Genomic DNA, 23,475 nt, shown 5'->3' with positions numbered 1-23,475 from the left:
CCCCCAGCTGCCCGCTGCTGCTCCCGACTCTGAGTGACCCTGAAGCCTCTGAGTCTTCGCGGGTCCGGGAACGAGCCTCCTTGGTCTTCACCCAGCATGTAAACCCGCGGGTCTGAGAGGAGGGAGAGGAGGGATGGATCTCGAGGGGAGCAGCGTCCCATCCGGGAGCGGTCACTGAGGGCTGCCGGGAAGGGAAGCGCAGGTCAGGGAGGGGCCGCTGCACCCCGGGGGGGGGGGGGTCGTGCTGGCTGCAGCAGGACCAGCACTGGGAGGATTCAGAGGACAATGGGGGAGGGAAACGGGGGCAGAACAAGGACGAGGCCACTGTGGGGGGGTGGGATGGGGTGTCTTCCGGGGAGCCCAGATTCTCCTGAGTGGGGATCGAAGTAGCCGGAGGCCAAAGAAAGAGGGTCACGAGGAAGGGTTTGGGATGGGACTGGGGAGCAGGGAGGACTCCTGGGGAGTAGGGAGGACTCCCAGGGAGCAGGGAGGACTCCCGAGGAGCAGGGAGGACTCCCAGGGAGCGCCTCTTCCCATGGAGGAGGTCTTGGCTTCCAGACCCCGGCCTCCTGGGCAGCCGGGGGCTGCTAATGCTGCTACAGCCTCGGCAGGGACTCGAGGCCCCCACTTACTTCCCTTGGGGCGCGCAGGGGGAGGGGGAGCGCTCCTCCAGAGCGAGCCCCGGGGCCTGGGCTGGGCGGGAGGTTCCAGAGCCATTTTCTGAGCTTCTGAAGGATGGCCTGGGCAACGCTGCCCCCTGCTGCCCGTGAGGTTCGGGCTCTGCACAGCCTCCGCCGTTCCCAGCCGGGCCCAGCAGGCGGGGCTGCTGCTCAGGGGCAGCGACGCTGGCGGGAGCTCAGGCCGTCCTCCCCACCCCCACGGAGGGCTGACCCCGCCCCCGTCCGCTCGGGCCTCCCCAGGGAAGGGGAAACTGAGGCAATGGGAGTGGACACGAGGGCCCGAGTGAGGAGTGAAGGGTCACTGAAGTCCTTGCTCTGTGCAAGGTCCTTCGCTAGGGCTGGGGCAGACAGCCTGTGGAGGGGGGCTCCCCCCACCCACCCCCCAGGGGCTTCAGAGGTCACGCAGTCAGAAGCTCTCCAAGGTCCTCCCCAGATCTAGCCGGGCGGCCGCATCCCCTTCCCCAGCCTCGGCCGCTGCCGGGGGGCTGCATCCCCTCCTCAGCCTCCCCCTTCTCTCGCCCTCGTGTCCCCCCCCCCTCCCCCCCCCGCACTAGGCAGGGGAGGCTCAGAAGAGGCGATTCCCGTAAAGTGCTTGGGAGCAGCTTTTACCAATCCCCTGAGACCTGCAGAGAGCCCGGCCTCCCGGCCACAAGAGCAACGTTAGGGGGCCGCTGGATCCCCCCCTGTGGCCGGCTGGCTTCCTCTGCCTCGGGGGGGGCCGGGCCCAGGAAGTGTCTCCCGGGCGAGGCTCGTTTTCCGTGGGGCCTCCCTCCCTGGGCCCCCATCGCTGGGGATGAGGCTCCCCCTGGCCTGGGCCTTCCAGAGCCGCCCCCGTGTTCCCAGCCTCGGGCGCCATCTCCAACAGGGGAGGCTTCGGGCTCCGGGTGACCCTGAACTGAGACAGCCCCAGGCAACCTGTCCTTGGCCCAGGGCATGGAGAGGCTGGTGAGGCCCTGGGAGGCCGCGGGGGGAGGCTGAGCAGGGCCGGAATGGAGGCTTTCCCAGGCCCGAGGAGCCGGGCGGGAGGGGAGGGGCCTGGCGCTGTCCCACTTCCAGGAATGAGGAAGCTGATGCAGCAGCATCCCCGTCCCGCGCTCGCAAAGGACCCCAAGCTGGGCCCGGACCAATCCAGCAGGTGGGCAGTGCCTCGTTCAGGCCCGTGGCGGCAGCAGCCCCCGACCCGCCGGGGCGGCCCCTGGACTCCCGTCTGCTTGCCGGGCCAGGCTTCCAGCGTGCCGGACTCGCCCGGGAGGTCCCTGGAGAACTTGGACCTGGCCCTTTGGCCGAGCCAAAAACCGGCCCCGGGCGCCCTCTGTCCCTCTCCCCGGCCTCCGGGCCATGGTCGTGCCAAAGGGGGCATTGTCCTGCTCTTTATGCTTAAGCAGCCCCCCAGTGCCCGCCAAGAGCCAAGGCCGCCAATGTGCAGCCAGAGGAGCTCCCTCAGAACAGGAGCCCTTGTGTCTCTGCTCCCCCCCAGAGCCGGGCTCAGAACAAGGTCTCCTTGTACTGAGCTCCCCCTCGGCCCGGACCGAGCCCGGCGCCCCATGGGAAGCACAAGTCGCTCCCAGTCTCCCGCCCGTTTCGCGGGCTCCGGGCAGAGGAAGTGCAGCCAGGACCCTCAGACTGGGAGGGGCCACAGCTTGGATGCCCTTGATCGTGCTCAGAAATCATGGGAACCAAGTCTGCTCCCAGCGCGGCGGCCTCCGGCTTCCCATGCCCGGCGGCGGGCTGTCCCTGCGGGTCTCGGGGACCCCGGATGGAAGCTGGACCAGAAGCTGGGCCAAACCCCCTCGCTTCCGACGTCGGCTCTCCCTCGGCTCATGCTCGGGGAACCAATCCGCGCGGCCCCTTGGAGCTGGAGACTAGCCTGCGCTCCCCTCCCAGCCCGCAAGGCTCCCAGCGCTTCCAGACCTGGGGGCCCCGAGTGAGACTTGTGGTGCTGGGTGGGAACTCTGACACCGAGACTTAGCCAGTGATGCTCGTACGCCCTCTGGGCCCCCTCCTTCCCACCCAGTGATGGGACCTGCGGCAGACACACAATAACCCTCAGCATCCGGTCTCCAAAGGCACTTTCGGCCCCGGCAGCCGCCCACTCGGAATCACAAACCCCATCTACAGCCTCCCAAGGTGCGCCAGCCTCTGCTTGGAGGCCTCCCAAGAGGCTCATGCCGTTCTTTCCCCCTGACCCTCAATCTGCCCTCCAACTCCCACCCCAGCCCGAGCCCCAGCCCTCCCCCTTTCTCCGCCAGCCCCTCCAGGTCCCGCAGCAGGTGATGGGTGGAAATCCCAGACGACAAAGCACAGGAAGCTCCCTCGTTGGCTCTCTCACCCTCAGAGTAACGGGGATCCGCTCCGAGGCCCCAAAGCCCCTACTGGAGTCTGCTGAAGAGCCCGGGATCGAGAAGAATCAACCTCCAGGAAGTTCCTCAAGCTCAATTCTGCAAGAACCGGGAGTCCCAGCTTGGGGATGCAAGGTCACGACCCCCGTGCTTTTCAGCTCGCCTTGCGGCCCTTCCCCCGAGCCAGCCTTGGTCAGTGTCCGAGGTGACCCGGGGGGTCCTTGTGCACGCCCACTCGTGATTTTTCAGTGATTTGAAAAAAATCTTAAGAAAACATCAGGTCACAAATCATGATTTTATTCTACTAAAAACCGCTAAGACCCTAGTCTGAGACCTCGACCTTCTGCCCTCAAGGGCATTTCCCTCCAGCAGCTACAGAGCTCTGTAGGAGGAGAGCACTAAGGGGTGGGATCAGAGGGGAGGGAGAGGGCTAGGAAGGTAGACCCGAGCTGAGCCTTGACAGAAGCGGCAGATTTTCAAGAGCCCAACGGAGGAAGGATCCGCTGGAGAAAGACGCGGCCGACTTGACGTCTTCAGCTCCAACCTGTATCCCACCCAAAGGAGAACTCAGAAGTGTTCGTGCACTTGGAAGATGTCGTCAGCTTTCTTCTCCCCGCTTCCCCCCCACCCCCCGCCCAATCCTTCTCTTCCACCAGTCAGCTGCACATTTCCATTTCTTTTTAATATTGGCAAAGACAGTTTTGAACCTTCACCCCTGTAAAGCCTTGTGTTCCAATTTTTCTCCCTCGTTTCCCTCTATGATGGCTCCCGATGATCCAATATAGGTTAAACCCGTGCAATTCTTCTAAACTCATTTTCACATCTGTCACGCTCGCTCGTCTGGGTTTCTTTTAAAAAATCTAAAGATTTAAAAATTTCGAGATTACCGATGCCCCCTGGGCCGCCCTTTCCTCCCCCCCAACCCCCGTCAGGGACACACCCAGTCTGGCTGCCAAGCTTCTGGTTTCCAGGCAACAGCTGCCCAATGGCCATTTCAAACCAGACATTCTATGCACATCTTCCTCTGAACTCTCCTCTCTGCGAAGCTTCCCCGTTTCTGTCCCGGGCAGCGCCGCCCTCCCTCCCAGCTGCCCACGGCTCCCTCTCCCTCCAACCCAAATTTCTAGTTTCCAAATTCCATCATTTACGCCTCCCCATCGACCGTGGCCTCTGACCCTTAGCACCTCTCCTCAGGACTACAACTGCCTCTCAGTCCGATCTGCTTTAACCAACAAGCCTCCGTTAGTGCCCGCCACCGTGGACCCCGAGCTCCCGGGAAGCTGGCACTCCACGGAGGCAGGAAGCGGGCCAGTCTTCAGAGGGCCCGGCCCCAACAGACACAAGGAATCGGCCCAGGGAAGACACTAGTAACTGGGAAACCGGGAAGGCTGCTCAAGGACAACAGGAGCCCGTCTCCCCCTTCCACGCAGAGGAAAATGCCATTGTCAAATACAGGTCAGAGCACCTTTCCCCCACGCGGCGAAGCCCAAGATCCCCCAAATCAGCACCTCCTGCTGGGCATTTCAAGCCCGGCACCTAAAGTAAACAGGTGCTCAACTCATCCCAAGGTCCTTAGTTACCCCAACCATGCTGGGTATCCTACACTCATGTAATCATCACCTCACCCTCTCACTATCACCAGGACCCAATGCAAAACTCCACGGAGGGGAGCGGGCAGTCGGACGGCACAGTGGGTAAGTCAGGAGAAGCCCCCCTCCAGACACTTAACGCTTACTAGCTGTATGGCTGGGCAAGTCACTTAACCCCAATTACCTCACAAACAAAACAAAAAATACAAAACTTCACTTTGTCAAAGTTCCTCTGTCCTAAACAGCCAACTCTTTTAAGAAACTTGAGGTGGCCCCCACCCACTCCCCCCTCCGCCTCCCAGCTTTAACACCCAGGACACGGCGGAGCCTTGGTATGTAAGTGGGCAGGGACACTTTCCCTTCGACGGTGCCATCAAGGTGGCGTGGGCCAAAGCAACATGGCACTCGCAGCCGTGCCCTTCAGTCTGGGTATGAAAATGAACACCTCACCCATATTACTTATTTTCTGGCGGATTATAGGAAAGTGAACTTTGATTCTATTTTGCTCAAAATGCATTTTGGGGGGGGTGGTTCTTGTTCAAAAGAAACAGGGGGGAGACTGTGCTGCTTTAAATGCACTCAATGGTAACATGATTTTCTAACAGGTCTTCAGTGAACATAACTGACGTGTTCTCCCATTTTGCCTACAGTGACTGACCCCTGAAAATGGGCGGGGGGGTGCTGCCCCACCATCTTAATGGCCATCTTGTTCTTCCGAGGCAAGTCAAAATGAATACGATTATCCCAAATTCCTCTTTTTGTTTAGCCCCCTTGATAAATAATCCTAACAAAAAAGGGGGCACTAAACAAACCCACTAAAAAAACTTTCCCCCACTAACCATTCTGATAAAACTCGATAACATTTTATTACATGATAGTCTAAGAATTGCAACAACATTCAGAATTTTGCTTTTGAGAAGTTAAATTCAATGCGCTAGGAATATCTGGATATACTGAATCTGAATCAGCAATTTTCTTCAAAGAAAATAAGAGAGTTAAGTCAACAGTAAGGAGACAGAAAGGATTTATCTCCTCTGCTTGCAGAAAAGCAATCGGGAGCTCCCTCAAATCGGCTAAAAATACTCACACAAAATTCCGGGATAGTCGACTATCAGTAAGGACGCTGGGAATTCTCTCCTTGTCGGTCTCTGCCCAGATGATCACGAGTGTTCCTTGATTTTTAGGTGCAAAGTACTTTAGACCAAAGTGTTACATCACAATATTGTTTATTATGTGACTTTTTACAATACAAACAAAAATACAGAAATGCAATATATGAATACAGCTAAATGCAGAACGGTGACTTTTTTTCTCTTCAAGAGGCCATGATTCCCATTTCTAGTAAAATAAAGAGACTGCACACAGGTAGAAACAAGTTGGTAGTTAACTCCACATTTTTATCTAGAAATGACCTATTAATGCATTTTTCCTGCTACTTACCATAAAGTGTAAAAAGGGAGTTAAAGGAAAGTTTTACTCGCTGGTTCCTACCATATGAAAGACGCTATATTCTATTTAGCAGGGCCAATATACGGAAAATATCTAAATTTAAATGTTATTACAAAAATGAAGCAGTAATGAGAGTCTTCTGGCTAAAGAAGTCACTAAATTGAGAAGAGCATATATTTAAAGAATTCCAAACAAGAAAGGGCTGTTATAAAAAGCTTTTAGGTGCAGTGGAAGCTTATAGGGTTTTTTTTTTCCATGTGTATTTTTAAACAATGGAAGTGTCAAAAAAGAGGGTCAGCTGTGTTAGACTAGGTCACGTTCTCATCTGCGGAGAAGTCTAAGGGAGAGAGAGAGAGACACAGAGAGAGAAGCACAGTTTGTATCAGAGTATGGCGAGTTCTCCTCCACGCAAACCTTCCAGAGTCCTTTTATTTTGGAATATCCTGTAAACAATTAAACCACCAGAACATGATTGTACAACAGTAAAATGTTCTCTTGCATTAAAGTGAAGACATCTGTTAAAAAAAAAAAATTTGGAAAGGTACTTAGAGGTGTTTACTTCTAAGTACGCCGACACCACGAGGCAATTCAAGGCATCTTAATCTCCATTAACCGGAAAAAAAAAAAAAAAACTAAAAAAAAAACTTTGTCATGCTGTTAAATCCATCATTATGGATACAAATGGTGCAAAATTGGTCAAAGGGATCCAACAAACACTGACGTCCAGGCTGGCAGATTGGCAACTCCTACGTAACTGGTGGTAGAACGGGTCTAAAAGATCTTCCCTTTCTTCTTGTTCTTTTCCAAAGTTCTAAGAAGAGGAAAAAGCATCCAAGGTCAACACCAATGGCCTGAACCCTGATCCCCACCCCACCAAGCCTACTCAGCTGAGGGCCAAATCACAGGCAAAGTTTCCCCAGTCTCACTCCGAAGCAGAAAGGAGCACAAGCTGGCTGAGGGCACTGTGGCACCTGGAGTCTGCCATCTCCTCCCCCCACTCTTGGAGCTGCCAAGGTTTCCAAGCAGCACAAAGATCAGCCCCCCAAGGCCTCAGGACTTGATGCCTTTGGGCACGAGAGCCTGGGAGATGGGCTGCTCCCCCCCAGTATTTAAGAGTTCAGAAATGACCTTTTCTCATCACACTCCCAAAAATACTTTATTTTGCAGAATTGCACCCACAGGATCACAGGCATCGAGGAGCCACGAGAGCTCCTTAAGCCTAAGGCCCTCATTTCATCAAGGAGAAAATGAGGCCCTAAAAGAAGGGTCACCTGGAGCTGCTCGAGCAGACACTGCCGCCTCTGTTCCATTTCCCAATATGGACCCAGAAGTCTCCCAAGGGTGAGCTGGTGACTCACTATCAATCCCACGGAAACATATAGCCCGGCTCCAATCTCAAAGGAGCTACAGACGTCACTCGCTGTTTTCAAAACGCCTCAAAAAAGGGAATCCCACAGGAATCCCACAAGTTACCTGGAAGAATTCTGTTGTTCCAAAATACGCTGCTGCGTTTCCCAGTTGGCTTTGTCATCCTCAAACTGACGCCGTTTCTCCTCCAATTCCTTGTGCTGTGCCTCTAGGTTCTTCTTCATTTGCTCATGACGCCGCTGGAGCTAAAGCATAAAAGAAACATATCCAAATGGAGAAAATCAGGATGCAACAGGTGAAAAAAACAGCAGGGCCTGTGACTGCTGGGAAGCCCCTCCCCCCATTCACAAGTGGGACTCTCTTGTCTAGGAAACACTTCAGAAAGAGGGAGAGGTGGCAAGCCCAAGGTACCTCCCTACCACTGGGGGCCATAGTCCAGTCTGCAGGCTGAGCTCCCAGCAGCCAGGCTAAAGCTGGACTTGAGGTGAGATCTTAGGTCAGCTTTTGAGGGCCACCCTAGGATCCCAGAGACCCACTAAGGCCAAGCTGCTCAATCATCCCTTAGGGGCTTCAGCACCCACTGCCTGAGAGGCTCCGGGTTAACATCCCACAAAACATGTACCCTGAAGGGGTCTGGCTGGAGTAACCAGGGCAAACTCCCTCAGGGCCCTCCCTGAAAGAGCAGCAGGTGCCCGAGCTGTGGCAAATCTGGTCATTAATGACCTTTGCCCTTTGGGAAAGGTCATAGATGGAGAGCTACACCTATATCTTAGTTAGGTCTTGATGGCAACTTCTGCCAAGTAGGGGACGGCCTCTGGGTCCATCCTCCTTAAGAACCTTAGGCCTTTGTCAAAAGATAGGGCAGAAGTAGAAAGAAACTCAAAACTGTTGGCTTTGGAAAAAGGTTTATTGGAAGAGGTTAAAACTAGTAATTAAAATGATTATAAAATCTTTGCTGTTGGTCACTGAAATGTTCCTCATTGCCCAAAATGAGATGATGGTACTTTAGGGAGAATACCTCGGCTTCGGAGTCTTTCAGCTTCTGCACTTTTTCTTTGACCTTCATCTCAAACACCTGCTCCATCTCCATCTCCATCTTCTTCATCTTGGCCACATGCTCCCTTCTTTCTTCCTCCATCTGGGCCAGGGGACTCCTGCCGGCACGATAAAAGCAGAGTTTGGCTCGTTAACTACGGGAAGACCCAATCTCTAGCATTCAATGCACAACCAAGACTAAAACTGAGGTGGCCCAAACCAAGGTGGCGGGGCTCAGTCTCCTCGGTTTTTGAAAACAAGTCTGTGAATGTTCCTCTCCTTGAAATTGCCCTAATGTTATTCAGGACACCTGGCCTCCAGACAGACAATATTGTGCCACACTGTTCTAGGGGTACCAGGAATCATTTCAGCCTCCCCACCAGACTCCCACCAGTCACTAGGCCTTGGCTTAGCTGTGGTCAAAAATCTGTAACGTAGTTTGGGCTGCCTAGAACCTTCAAAAACATGACCTGTGTCTTAGGTACTAAAAACAGTGGCGAGACCCAAGAGACGGCAATCGCCGGTTTGTGGTCACAGAGATGGCGTTTCATAACAGGTAGGACAAGCAGAGCAAATGAGAAGAGATGGGGATGTTTTCAAGGTCATTTAGAAACAAGCCATGAGAAAAAGGCTGAAGTGATTTAAAATGTTTTGTTTTCTTTTCTTTGGGGGAAAAGCAGAGTACATGAATTAATGAGACAAACTTGTACTTATTTAAATATTAAAACTGTAAGTGATACCGATCACTTATTCTAAGATAGTGATACTACCCAGGGCTTAGACCTTTTGGCTAAATCAGAGGAACTGATAACACTGCAAACCCACGCCCAGACCTGCATCAGCCCCCTCCTAAGGACCTTCTGCAGATTGTGGGGTTTCTCCCTCTCCCCATTCCCTTCTATCTCACAAATATTGACAAGCAATATCCTTGGGGAAGGATTTCCTAACAAAGGCTCCTGGGTGACCCCAACACGGAATGGTTTAGAAGAACATGAATGCATCCGTCCAACTTCATTTTCAACATGGAAGAAACATGGCCAGAAAGCCAAGGAGTAGACGTGGCTGCCTTTCCCTTAGGCTTCACAATGGAAGTTCAGTGCTCTGGGCTGCTGCTATCGCGCTGCAAAGGTGGGGAGCATAGCCCCTGGCATAAAAGGGGCAGTTCTGCCTCCTGGCCGCCCAGCAAAGTCCCAGGAGGAGGCAAAGAGGGCACAAAAGCGATCACTTAACAATCAAGGCTGTCCCAGCTCCAATAACAAAACTTAATCAGGTAAATGCCAGTCTGACCTGCCTTGGACTCCTAAAATTCATGGGTGGTCTGAACTTGGCCAGCTTCGTGTTGGAAGATACACATACACGGGGCTGGCAAAACTGATGTTCACCTGAATTGGGTGGACAAGCTCAAGAAACCAGAATTCAGATTGAAAAGGAGACTTCCCTACCTGTACCAATGTGTTTACAAACCCCCCTACCTTTTTTTTTTTTTTTCCAAAGAAAGGGAGCCAATTTACAAAACCAGGATAACTGTTTTCTAGGGTTTGCATCTTATGTCAATAGCAGGTGTCCACTCTACAGAAAGTGTTACCTGGCTTTGAGAATTGCATTGTGTTGCTTGCACCCGGTTGTTATTGATCATAAGGGGAGACAGAGACAAGCCCTTCTCGAAGACGCTCTGCCACAGTAGAAGAGAATGGGGACTTGGGGGATGGGGGATAAGCTCTGCTGTCAAACTCAAATCACAGAGTCTTTCCCCACTGAACAGTGACAGTGACCAGCCCAAGAACAGGGCCACCATCTAGGAAAGACACTCCAGCTACGGAACATCGGCCCATGCTTCAGGAGGTCCTTAAGTTGAAAATTCATGGTTGCTAGAAATAGTGAGAAGGGATGGAGACTTTTGGGCTGCTTTACAAAAGCTGTCAATTCTCCCCACTTCTATCATTCTAGACCTAAGCATTCAAAATTCTTAGGGATTAAAAGAATGCTTAACTCTGGAATAATTTAAATGACCATTTAACATGCCTTCAACTGTGTCAAATAGAAAAAAATAGACTTAACATGCTCAAAGTGCGGATCCTGAAAGCAAACTCGGGAGCTCTCAGACGCCAAGATTAAGGTAAATAATCAAAACCCAAACTCTAGCCATTAGGTGAATTCTCGATTTCATTACAGTAATTTTACTGTAACATGACACTGTTGAATGGCTTAACTATGAAGAGGTTCTAAGAAAATATGCCCCAAGTTTTATGGCTATTACACATGTAAACCAAGGCAATAGAGAGCCCTTTTAAAGTTTATTTGCCTTGTAAAAAGCCTTAGCTCCTGATCTAACACAGACATTGGAGAAGAACACTGTCTCAGCACAGCAGGAGAGCAACTGCAGCATTCGTAGGGCCCTGTCCCTGGTGCTACCCTGGGCTCACCCAATCACTAGGTCTCCCACTTGCAGGTACCACACACATCTTTTAGAATCCCTTTGGAGTTCGTTCTTCGGCTGCATCGAGGCCCATTTAATCAAACGCAGCACTCCATGGTGAGCGAGCTGCCACGCTCAGGACCTTACCTCTGCTTTGGGGACACAAACTAACCAGGTGATAAAAAGCTCCATCTAAGAGGGGGTGGGCCCGGGAGATACCAAACCAGCTGGTGACACAGTGGACAGAGTGCTAGGCCTGGAATCAGGAAGACCTGAATTCAAGTTCCTCCTCAGACCTTTCAAAGCTGTGATTCAGTCTGCCTCCAGGTCCTTAACTTAAAATGGGGATATGAGCACTTTTTCCCCAAGAGGTGCCTTACCCTGGAATAGAAGGCACTTGGGCTAAGGGAGGCCAGGCTGTAAATCCTCCCCTCAGCTAGCCCGATATCCTAAAGCCCAGGGCTAACTACACATGACTCTCCCCCCCACTCAAGAGTCCTCCCTAACCTGGTCCCCCTTTCCCAATCCAGCAAGACCAGCTGTTGGGGCTCTCACAAGATGCTGTTCCTCCAAGTCTGAGAGCTGCTGCCAGCTGTGCCTGCCCTCCCTGCCTCAAGGCTTAGCCTAGGACTCCCACCTGGCTAGGCCATTCCTGATGCCCACAACTAAGCCTGCTGCTCCGGCCTTCCATTACTACTCTGTGTATCTGTTTCTATGGTGCATCCCTGGGTAGACATATAGGCACATAATGGCTCTTGGAGTCTGAGGGCCTTTGTTATTAGCTAAGCCTCAGTTTTCCCATCTGTAAAACAACAGGGAGTTGGGCTAGATGACCCCCAAAGCACCTCCATCCCATCTACCTCTAAAGCTAAGCTCCAGTGACTCTTCATTTGGGCTGGGGGAAGGCAAGGGAAGAGCTGGAGGTGACTGGAAGGTGCCGGAAGCCTGGAAAGAAACGGGGGTGTAAGGCAAAGGAAAGTGCTTAGGGGAAAAGGTCATGGCAAGTTTGGGGCACCTGCAGAATGTCCAGGTGGAGGAGGGAGGCAGCTGTAGGGAGGTCCTACTTCAAGCTAGAAACCAAGGAGACCCATGAAAGAGAAACAAAGGGAAAGGGGTCGGGGATGACCCACGGAACAAAGAAAAAATGGCCACTGTCAGGCCCCCCAGTGCCACAGAGAGCCAAGGGAGAAACTGATTAACAGAGAAGTTTAATGAACAATTTGCACATCAGATTTTAAAGGCTTAAGCAGCAAACATAACAGCCCTAAAAGAAAAACCAATCCTGAGAATTCAGAGACAATTCTAATGGGATTTTATGTGCCACCAAGAGTTATTGCAAGCCCCCGGCGACATTTTAGTTCTCCACCAGAGAACTCTATTGGAACTCCATCATCAGCTCTATTGGAAACTGAGGACGACCATGTTTGTGATCAAGCCACAAAAATCAGGATGCTGAAGACGGGAGGACCGTGGCCTTTCCTCATTTAACAGCTGAGTGAAGACCTGCCTGGAAAGGACTTTCTTGGGGTCACACATGAGACTGGGCCTCTGACTCCAGAGGGACCAGGAAAAATGAGTTTAAGTACTTGCTGAATAAACTCATACCAAATGCACAGCTTCATTTAATCTAAACAGAAAACAGTAGCAGGCGTTTTAATTTTGCACGATGTTCTGACACTTTAAAATGAGGAAGGATCTTCACGCCTGCCAGTCTGGTGCACACCAGAGCCCTGCATACATAAGCAGCCTCTTTTGCATGTGCACGTCACCTTTGCAGAGTCTCAGTGATAAAAAATATAAAACAGATCAGCCTTGGCGAGCCCCCTAAAGCAGCCATCACAAAACGGCAGCTCAAAGAGGGAACTCTGAGGTTCAGGCTAAAAGGGTTCTGGGATTGCAGTAGGAAGAGGAATGACTAAATACCTATTGTACGTAAAGCAAAATGCTAGGGAAGAGGAAAAAGACAATTTAAAATTAAATATGGCCCCGCAGAAGAAGATAGATACAATGGAGAATGTCAGTCTCCCCACCAGGAGGAGAACCAGTGGGCAGGAGCCAGAAAACCCCCAGGGCCAAGCCCAGCTCCTAGGCCAAGGCCTTTCCTTCCCAGGACGATGTCCATTGTATCACCACCCCGCTGGGGTGGGGGCTTTCGGAAACGCCCTGGGATGTCCCAGGGCTTTGCCAGGTGAGGCAGGGGAAGCCTTCACCATCTCAGGAGAAACAACTTCACCCTCTCCCACAAGGACACGGGGAGGAGCTGCTCCCGGCCTGACCTAGGCTCCCCTGAAGGGAGACCCAGGCCCAAGCACGCACACCCCCATTCCCTACTGGCCCTCCCATCGGCCCTCCCACCAGCCCCACTCACTTGGTCAGCTGTCCCTTGTTCTTGTTATTGTCCACCCCGTTGTACGTCACGGCCGCCAGCTTCCGGCTCCTGTAGTTCTCATAGTGCACGTTGTTAGTCACGTCCTTCAGGTCCTGCATGTGAGTTCTGTCACGAAAGAGATGATAGCAAGCGTTTGCTCCTGCTTTACACACAGTTGCGAGGGGAGGCCCCCTGGGTCTGAGGGTGGGCTCTCTGGGTCTGAGGGTGGGCTCTGGGGGGGCTTTCCTACCAGATGACAACTGTATAAGGCAACAGAAAACTCATTTTTCTGAAATTAAGTTGTTTCAATAATAATTCAGTGAAATGCCAACTAAGGCACATCAGGATCACAGGTGGCTTCAAGATGAGATGTTCTATGAGAAGCTTTTCATCAACTCCTTTTCTGCAGATCATCGTACGGTTATTACCAATTGCCAAAGAACTAGAATTATGGAATTAGGGTCAAGACTGGAAATGACCTCATAGCTCATCAAGCCACAAGAGAAAAGGAGGAGGGCCCAACAGATGGTCACATGGCCTTATTAGCATGATTACCAAGAACCGACTGTCCTCGACTGTCCTCTGAGTAAAGACCGTGCCCATGGTTAAGACAACCTTAAGCATAGCTAGCACGTGCAAAGCACTTTGCACATCTTCCTTTAAAATGCTTTTCTAAAGAAGAAAACAACGGTCATTTTCAATCTCACTTTAAGAACAACAAAAAGTTCTAGAAGTGATGTGAAGTCACTTCCTTTTGGGCTTCTCAGGCAACATGGGAGCACTGGACCCAAAGTCACTAAACATACTCATTCCCACCCATCTTCTGGGGCCTCAGTTTCCTCATCTGTAAAATGGGGATAACAGCCTCTCAACCACTTCTCTGGGTTACTCTGAGGACAAAATGAGATATTTGTAAAGCCCGTTTTTGAGTTTGTAAACCTTCCCAGCGCTCGCAATGATGATACCTTGGCCCATAGAGTCCTGTCCAAGCTGGAGCCTGGCCTAGCTGAGCTGGAAGGGGCTGCGCTCAGAAAGCACACACAGGCTTCTACATGGGTCTCATGAGCCTGAAACATGTCTCTGCCCCCTTGACCCTTCCTCTCCCTGCCCCCACACTCACCCTGCAAGCATCCTGGATCACTCACCCTCCTCAGCTGCACTTCTCTAAGCTTGTGTCCCATCCTAGCTGGAAGCCCAGTCCTCCTCCATCTGAGCCTGTTAATTCAGCCCGTCTGGATTTGTTCCTACAGAACTGTGTGCTCCCTGCCTGCCCCCACCAGAGTGGGAGGGATCCCTAAGGGCAGGGACTGCCTTGACCTCTCTATGAAGCCCTCCCACAAAAGCAGATGCTTCATAAACACTCTGAAGCTGAATCCTGGGCTTCTCTGTTCCTGTAGTAAGTTTCTGTGCTTGGAATCTTTTTTTTTTTTTTTTGCTTGTTCATTTTTCCTTAATGAGAACTATTAGTATAAGCTCTACCCTCTGACAAACTCTACCTTCCACTGAATGCTGTGAGCAAAAAAAGGACCTAGACACAATAATGCAATAAATAATCCAAGAAAATTGCCCTGTGGGAACAGTCGAAATAGAAAAAAGCCACCGATCACCACCTCAAACAGATCCTCTGTGGAAAACACATAAAAATATTATTGCCCAATTTCAGAACCCCCAGAAGAAAGAGGAAATTCTGCAAGAAACAAGGAAAAAACAATTCAAATATGCTGCACCTAAATTTAGAATTGTACAAGATTTATTTGCAGCCACAATAAAAACCACAAGTTCTGGAATCACATATACCAGCAATCAAAAGAACTAGGCTTGTGGCCAAGAATATCATGTTCAACAAAATTATCCATAATACGGAATGAAAAAAAAAGGGGGATAGTCAACAAATTTGAAGATTTTCAGGACTTTCTTTCAACCAAACCTGAACTCAACAGAAAATTTAACATATAAGAGCCAATATCGAAGCTCAATTTCAGGGAACTTAACATGGACAAATCTTGCATGGAAACGTACACCATATGTTCAAGACCGACATCAGCAACTGGGTAGCTCAAAAGGAAGACTGGGGCTATCATCTGACTCTTAAAAGCAAAACCACCTAGAAAAAGATAAAAGTACTAATTATGTTTTACAAATAAGGTAAAGAAGAAGAATAGATACAGTCATTAGAGGGAGGGGGGCTTGTAGTTCTAAAAATCCGTCCACATTGGGAAAGGGTTAAATAGGCAACATCCTCTGAAATTTACAAAAAAATAAGGGGGAAAGGATTATTGAATGGGGAAGCAAAGGGAAGAAGACAAGAAAGGGATCCATGGGTCTACAAGCAGGACAAAGATTCTAGATGGAACTGTCTCAAATGGAAGAGAACCAACTGAAATATACTTGCTGGGGGGGAGAAGGGAGGGAGATGCTTTTATTGCCCCCAAGCTTTTCCTGGAAACAAAGGCCCATCTTTCTAACAATTTTTCCGGTGGAGCCAGAATCAAGACAATGAAAATCACTCAGTGGACAAGGTAGAGAAATCCAGTGGATGTGAGCAGTCAAATGTGACCAAGAATTATGTAAGAAAAATAGCTTCAAGGATATTTCACTGTTTTGGAGGAAAAGATTTTTTGGGCAGTTCCTAGAATGCACCGATGTGAGAGGGTCCCATCCAAGGCAGAGTCTGTGAACCGGAATTTGTGCCCATTACGCACTGTAATGAGCTCAGAAATCTCCAGTTCCAAAACTTGACAGCTGAGTCCTTCTCTCAATACCAGACATAAAGTTGTGACCAGGCTGCCCTCCTGTGGTTTCTGTGGAATAGGCCTCAGACTCCACTAAGTATGTACAAAAGGCACCTCGATGCACTCTCTAATCCGCCTAGCCATCAGAGCCTTTCCCCAGAGCTCTCCTAAGGGGATTCCCACTCTCTCCGGTCAAGCTTCCTCCAGTTTGGGCTTTAAAATGCTCGTGGTCAGCAGGCCAAGGCTTCCACAGATTTCTACTCAGTTTCACTTTCTCCGATCCACGCTGCCATCTCACCCTGATAAAATCTTTATGGATCACGTCACTGAACTTGTAGCTATTCACCCCAGTACCTTCTTTTTGGGGGGGCTGAAAGTGGTCATCTAAGCTTTATTCATAGCAGTCAGATTCTTGGGGCTCCCCAGGAGAGGACTCCCTACCAAGCGAACACTGAGCTCTGAATGACACAATCACTCTTGGAAGTTCAGCCCCTCCCCGAAGTCTGAGTCAGTCTAAGTTTACTGAGGCACACAAGAACAAGCCACCAGACACTTGGCTCCAGTCTAGACAACCCACTTCCGTTTCCCCGCCATGTTGTATCCCTGTCCAGATTCTCAGCCTGGGGAATATTGAGGAGGTCTTGAGGAGTTTCTCGAACCCAATCCATGCTCTTCCTGTCATTTAATTCTGAGTTTGCTGTCCCTCACAAGGCACATCCAAGAGATGCATCGATGGCCCAACCCAACGGGCTATCTTTTGACTGAGTGGTCCATCCAAACAATGAGCATTCTCCATTTACTGCAATTGCCCAGGCCCTGCAGTATTCTGGGCCTGGATGAAATGCGCACAGTACTAGGCCACAAGAGGGAGCATCTCTTGCCTTTGAACTTTCTCCATGAAGGAGGGAATTACTTTGGCTACACACCTTGTAGAAGAGAGTCTCCAAGAGAAGGGAACCCATGGAACAAAGAATGAAGCCCTATCTCTGGCAGGTCATTGAGTTATCAGTTTAAAACTGATAGAACAGAGGGTACATCCAGCCCTCTCATTTTATGGAGGGGCCAAGAGTCCCATGGAAGACACACAGGTATGAAGGCTGACTCCAAGTTTTCTGTCTTCAAATCAATCTACTAGAGCTTTCCACCATTTTCTTTGGCTCTTTTTCTGGGATTAATCTACCTGATTTAAACCAATAACTTAAAGGGCTACGCTGTGCTCATGGAGGAAAGTCAGCACTGCCAAGGTATAACCACCAACAAGAGTGGCTGTCATCCAACCATCAGATCACCCATTTACTCTTTGGCTACTTTTCTTGTCATGACTGTGGCAGAAATGACAATATATGCTAATTAAAAGCACAACACCATGAATACTATCCCCATTTTAAAAATAACTGATACTTGGAGAGGTCAGCATTTTAGGCCCCTCCAGCTTTTAAATAAATCTATTTTAAACCCCATGTTATTGTTCACACTTACCTTATCAACATGTTTCTGAGAATTGTGAAATCACAATGATCCCCATTTTCAACTGCAGGAAAAACAAAGAATATGCCAAGTCAATTCACTTAGGAATACTAAGCTTTCCCAACAATAACTATCAATATACCTTTAAAAACATGATGATTAATATTAATTTATTCTTTACCAAGCACCTCCCACGGGTCAAGTGCAAGGAAATATCCTTGTTTGTCTGCTCTTCTAGAACAGACAAATTATGAGGTCAATGTTTTCTGGCTTTCTTTGCTCACACCTTAAATCCAGGAAATGTCAAGAGGCAAGTTAAACCTGATACTCTACACAGTTTCTGGCAGAGAATATCATTACTCTGAATGTTTTTCACCTTGGGAACTTAACTAAATTCAAATGTTATGGTTTAAAGTTACACAAGACTCCAGCACCCAAAAGGACACAGGTTTTGGAAATGCACACATCCGGTGTTTTGATTCAATCAGAGCCAAGGCTACCCAAGTGGCGGCCCTAGTCATGGCTCCTGCGTCATGATGGGCAAATGCATGAAAATGAATCAGCATCAGTGATGAAACCTCACGTGACCAAATGCCCACTTGTAACATTGTTCTTATGTCTCTGTGCTTTTTTCTGGTACCACGCCAAGACACATTTGAACAGAAATGACGTCAGTTAGGCTGTGTCCAAGAAGGACGCATTCTCCTGATGGCACTTAAGATGCAGCTTTGTTCCTTTTGGAGATGCCTGAAATCACTAAGCCCGCCCCCAAGTTCCTCATGTAGACCCCGCTTCCTACAAAGCAACACCCACTTTTAGGCCTGCTCAGCTTCCCTCATTTCCTGCTGGGCATAAACTTCAATGAAAGGGGCTGTTTTGTCATTAAATACACGTCAGTCTCAGAGAGAAAAGAAGGCCGGTACGCTGACTTTAGGGTTGCTTCTTTTCAGTCTAAGTTTAGAGATGGATTCGATGCTTGTTTAAACAATTTAAACAAGCCTGAAGTTTCCTACGGGATGAGGTTTAAGGTGAGTAGTGCCGAGGGCCCAGAATGACAAGATAACAGAATTATAGATGGCCGGAGATAGATAACCCAACTAAGGCTCCAAATGGTTAAAGATGGGGTTGGGCCATGGCTCTACAGGAACTGGCAAGGACCGGGCAGCTATTGGGGATGGGAAATGCCAGTGACGCCTTTCAGCAAAGGATAGAAGTGACATGTAATTGGTCAGTGCTCCCCACTCATCCACTGATGCAGTTTACAGCCATAAAGCCATCCAACAGAGGCAATGTCAGAGGTCATCTGGTCCAGCCCCTTTTATTTTACTAAGGCCCACAGAGAAACGACTGGTTCCAGTACCAGAATGGGTACTCAGCTGGGATTTGAACCCAGGCCCTCTCCAAGCCTGCCCACAAGTGTGCAGGGCTTTCCGCTAGTTCCCTCCACATCTCAAGGAGCCCATAGGCTATTAAAGACCATCATCCTTTGCTAGATAAGCAGCCCAGTCTATTTTCTCACATTCTACTGTTTTTCTAAATGTGACACCAAATAAACCAAGCCTTTCCATATGTATAGTACAGAAAAGGAGATCAGCACAAGACAGCGTTATGTATCTTCCAGTACGTATAATCTGCTTCTCTTATTAAATACATAACTTTCAAAGATATATATCGGAATTTACTTCCCACCTTCCATTTGCTTGTCCTTTTAAATAAATGTTTTAATGCCTTTTTTAGAACAGAGACAACCCCAGCCCGAATTTCCTCTTCTCCCTCATGAATTCCCAATAAAAAGCAGAAATCCAGGAGTCTTCGGACAATACATTTTCTGTTGTACTTTGTTACCTCATCTGATGTTCACTGCACAGAGGAGGACGCCAGAGTCACCAGAACTGAGCGTGGGGGAGCATTTGTGACCATCTTTCTGGAAAGCATGGCAGTAATGGCTACAGCCTGTTCTTTTTGCACCCCCCACAAGACCAAGGTGAAAAGACTCCACCATGGCAGAGAGGCTGGGCACCAAACTCTGGATCCTGTGGGCTCCTGAGAAGTAGGACCTTCCCTCCCCTTCTACCCCCATGTTTGAGCTCTGGGCACCCCTGTTATCATCCTACCTCTGCAGAGACAAAAAATCATCGCATCTTAAGACCATTTACAAAAACAAATGTAACTGTACTTTCTGCACAGATGAAGAGCATAATTCCATGTCCAATAGGATGGCAAGAGAAGCCAGGCCCACCCTGGGTGAGTCACAGAAGGGCACCGGCTTGCAAGCGCTCCATGAAGATGCCAAGGGAGGAGAGGGCAGAGGCCGTCTCACTTCCCACCATTGGTAGGGAGACCATTCACCAGGAAGGGAATCTGGCGGAAAGAACAGGGGGAGATCTTCCCAAAGGACATGCACTTTGTGACTCAGTGGCTTCTCCAGGCCAGAGGACAAAGAGGAAGATGATGAAGTGATGGGAGGCCGTGCTGATGTTTATACACTAGGGATCAAAATACTTACCAGAAGCTCACCTGGCACATCATAAAACTCTTTTTTAAAGAGAAAAGCTAGAAAGGGATGGAGAGTAGCTGAACATTCTCTCTGAAAGTGGCACGACCTTAGTGGGCCTTCCTGGCACCTGACGGGGCAGGAAAATAAACAGCCTTTCAAACCGAGGCGCTTTCCACCCTCCTCGGGAGACAAGGGCAAAGACAGTCAAACTCCGTGTTCCCTAAAAAAGTCCATGTTGTTTAAGGCCAGTCAATAGTAAAGGTCAGGCTGAGCTCAGAAAGGGGAAAGGAGGGCAAGGAAGAATTCACAAGGTGCTAGACTCTGAATAGCACCGTGAAGGACAGGGTGAGAGAGGAAGAGAAAAGGGGTTCTGGCAGTGAGCAGCAGCAAACTGGGGGGCAGCAGGGGCTGCGTGGTCTGCAGGGACCAGAGGAGAGCCGGAGGTAGGGCAGACAATCCGTACTCACTAAGATGCTCTCAGGCTTGCGTGCCCCCGGGGCCTGGCCCTTCACACAGTTGACAAGAGCTTTTGGAGAGGCAAGAAGGTGGTGAGCCATCACGGCTGGAGGGGAGTAGAATGAGGAAAAAAGGATCAGCCTTGTTCATGGGAGGTAGTGCTCTGAGAAACTGCAGAAGTCCCCATCACTGGGACCATGATCTCCCAGCTACGTCAAGGCGGCTAGGTGGCACCATATTGCACAGGGCAGGGGGCCAGGAGTCAGGAAGCTGAGTTCAAAATCCAGCTTCGGACACTTATTAATTGGTGACCCTGGACAAGTCACTTCACCCTGTTTGTATCAGTTTCCTCCCCTGTAAAATGAGCTAGAGAAGCAAATGGCAAACCACTCTCCAAGAAGTTAACAAAAAAAATCCCCAAATGAAGTCACAGAGGCAGATGCGAGTGAAAGATGAGTGAACAACAATTAGGCCTCTGTGGCCTACTCCCTCCACAATCCTGGAGGCGTGATCCCAACAGGTATGATCCCAAGGGCATCGCCAACAGCCAAAACGGGATGTGAGGCCAGACCTTCCTGGCTCCCAGTGAATCTTGATACAAATTTCTGAACATCAAGTAACCCAAAAGCTAATGAGAAGTGTCAGGAAATTATACCTCCCCCACTTAAAAAAAGGTACTTGCACAGAAAATTGTGTTGTGGTTTTTTTCTTTTATCCAGGACACCTTAAAAGAAGGTGGATGGCTTCTGAATTAAGAATGAAAAGGACGGAGGGAGGGAAGGAGAAAAATTTGGAACACGAGGTTTTGCAAAGGTTAATGTTGAAAACTATCTTTGCATGTACTTGGAAAAATAAAAAGATATTTTATATTAATGGAACCATGACACACAGGCCCCCGAACATTAGCAATGCTGAAAGGCCTCAAAATGATAAACAGTCCTTGGGGGACTTAATGAAAGATATGAAGGAGAAAGATGAGATATGAGAATTTTACCCATACAGATAAAACAATAGTTCTTGCCAAGAAATATGGGGTCATCATTCACTTGGAAATGTTGCTACGGCATAGGGACGAACCAAACACAAAGCCTAAGAGTAGAAAGGGACATCAGGTTCTACCAGACAGCTAGAGCAGGGGAAATGGGGCCTGCTGGATGTCCAGGCTGCAGGTAAAGGCCAGGGCCGCTTACGTTCCTGCCAAATGAGGTTTAGCAGGAAGAGAAGGCACTTCCCCTCGCCCTTCAGTGACTTAGAAACAGCCCAGGTTGGGGCAGGAGGAACACACAGAAAACAGGTGCATGGCTTTCTGACAGCCAGGAAAGTCCAGGCCACACGTGACCCAAAGTGAGGAGCACGTCTAAAACCCTGAATCAAGCGAGCAAACTCCCTGAGATTCACAGCTGAGCAGTAAGCTTCCGGCTCCTACAAAGGAGAAACCTGGACGAATATAAATAAGGAACGGGGCCTGACGAAAGCCTTACCTTCAGCAACACCCCAAGGATACTGTCTTCCTCGGACCCTTTTGCCATTAACTTCAATGATAGTATTGCTACCGACCACAGCAAGAGGTAAACGGTCCTAGAAGACAAAAGAAGATGATTAAAATACGTTCCTTTTGCTTGCAGAAAGACAGAATGGCTTCTTCAATGGGAAGGCACTGCCTTTGCAATAGCCTTGATGGCTTCCCAGAATACCATGTGAGTAAGCACAGCCTCATTCTCATGAGCGGGACACTCCTCAAGGCCTCATTACATCCTGGCTTCCATCACTGAGAACCAGCCTGCTCTAAAGACACGCAGCCATGAGCCAACAGAGAAGTGACAGTGGAAGTCCCCCCCACACCACCCACCAGATCTTCCTCGTCTGCTTGCTGCTGCCCACCAGCAGCCACAGCAAAGCACCAGTAACCCCGACCCATGTTCTCAGACACACCCAGGACAAACAGGAATGGCAAGAAACAAAGCTCGTGGGATCAGAAGCCCCCAAGAGGGTCAGAAATAAGGAGCCTGTTCTGCCTGTCAGGTGTTGGCGAAGAAGCTCCAGAAACGCCAGCCACGTGACCATCCCTCCTGGGCTTGAAGAACAACCAACCATCTGCTGTAAACTCAACTGCAGAAGTGAAGAACCACATTTTTAAGCCCATAGTGATGGTTGCTCTTTGACCTGTCCTTAATCAAAGACTTAGCAGAGGGACCTGAGCGCCCACAACTGAAATCTGCCCAGCAGCTGGGTTAAAGAGGGACCTCCTGATCTGCTGACAAAAAACCACTGAGGTGGATTCTTTCCTAAGGTCTTAATATTCCAACACATGGGCTAAGAATGGCTTACCTTTATCTTTTTAACAAGCTTATTTTCTTCTTCATCATCTGTTTCTGGAAATTCATATATTTTAATTTTATGCTCCTGAATTTCTTTCATTATCTAAAACAAATTGAAATGAAAAGAACAGAATGAAACAACATGAAACCAACAATATATTTCTAAGTGAATACTAGGTGAAAACTGTTCACTTGGGTGACACTGTGGATAGAGCACGGAGCCAGGAGTCAGGAGGATCCGAGTTCAAATCCAGCCTCAGAAACTTACTAGCCAGGTTCCCCTGGCAATGCACTTCACCCTCTTTGCCTCAGTTTCTTCCCTGTAAAATGAGCCAGAGAAGGACATGGCAAGTCCCCCAGCATCTCTGACAAGAAAAGCTGCTGGGCAGGACAGTTTCCGGGGTCACAAAAAGTCAGAGAAGCCTGCAAGGGTTGACCAACAGGCCCCCATTGGACAAAGGACACAGAGGCACCCTGAGCAAGGTCTAGAGCCAGAGACCTTCGCTAAATGCCAGCATCAAACGCACTGCACTGCATGACGAGGCAGTTCCTCTACAGTGAGCTATGAGGTGGAACAAATATTTAAAGGGATAAGAAGCGGAAAGACCTGCCTGGACCTCGCTTCTCCCCCAGTAAAATGGAGCGGCAGACCGAGGTTATCTAAAGGGTCTCCAGGCACAGCTTTTTGAGAGGAAATTCTACTTTCAAAGGACTAGTCAAGGGCGGGTCACCATCGAGACATCTGTCACACAACCTGAAGA

The 23,475-nt window shown here is 49.6% G+C and overlaps 1 protein-coding gene across 1 annotated transcript in view; it reads right to left on the bottom strand.

Annotated features, from left to right (window-relative positions):
- Positions 1–5,817: 5,817 nt before the first annotated feature.
- SEPTIN7 (septin 7) overlaps positions 5,818–23,475 on the bottom strand; it is a 40,221-nt gene continuing 22,563 nt past the window's right edge. Inside the window, exons 6-12 of the mRNA XM_051978063.1 lie at positions 22,725–22,817; positions 21,878–21,974; positions 17,456–17,507; positions 13,245–13,370; positions 8,444–8,579; positions 7,531–7,670; positions 5,818–6,868 (exon numbers count right to left, since the gene is read on the bottom strand). Of these exons, the coding sequence (XP_051834023.1) occupies positions 6,829–6,868; positions 7,531–7,670; positions 8,444–8,579; positions 13,245–13,370; positions 17,456–17,507; positions 21,878–21,974; positions 22,725–22,817 (684 nt within the window). The 3' untranslated portion in view covers positions 5,818–6,828. The remainder of the gene's footprint in view (positions 6,869–7,530; positions 7,671–8,443; positions 8,580–13,244; positions 13,371–17,455; positions 17,508–21,877; positions 21,975–22,724; positions 22,818–23,475) is intronic.

This window comes from Antechinus flavipes, chromosome 1, assembly GCF_016432865.1.
Source record: "Antechinus flavipes isolate AdamAnt ecotype Samford, QLD, Australia chromosome 1, AdamAnt_v2, whole genome shotgun sequence".
Classification (NCBI taxonomy): Eukaryota; Metazoa; Chordata; class Mammalia; order Dasyuromorphia; family Dasyuridae; genus Antechinus; species Antechinus flavipes.
The sequence above is the reverse complement of the archived record's forward strand: the minus strand, read 5'-3'. Positions and strand labels throughout refer to the sequence as shown.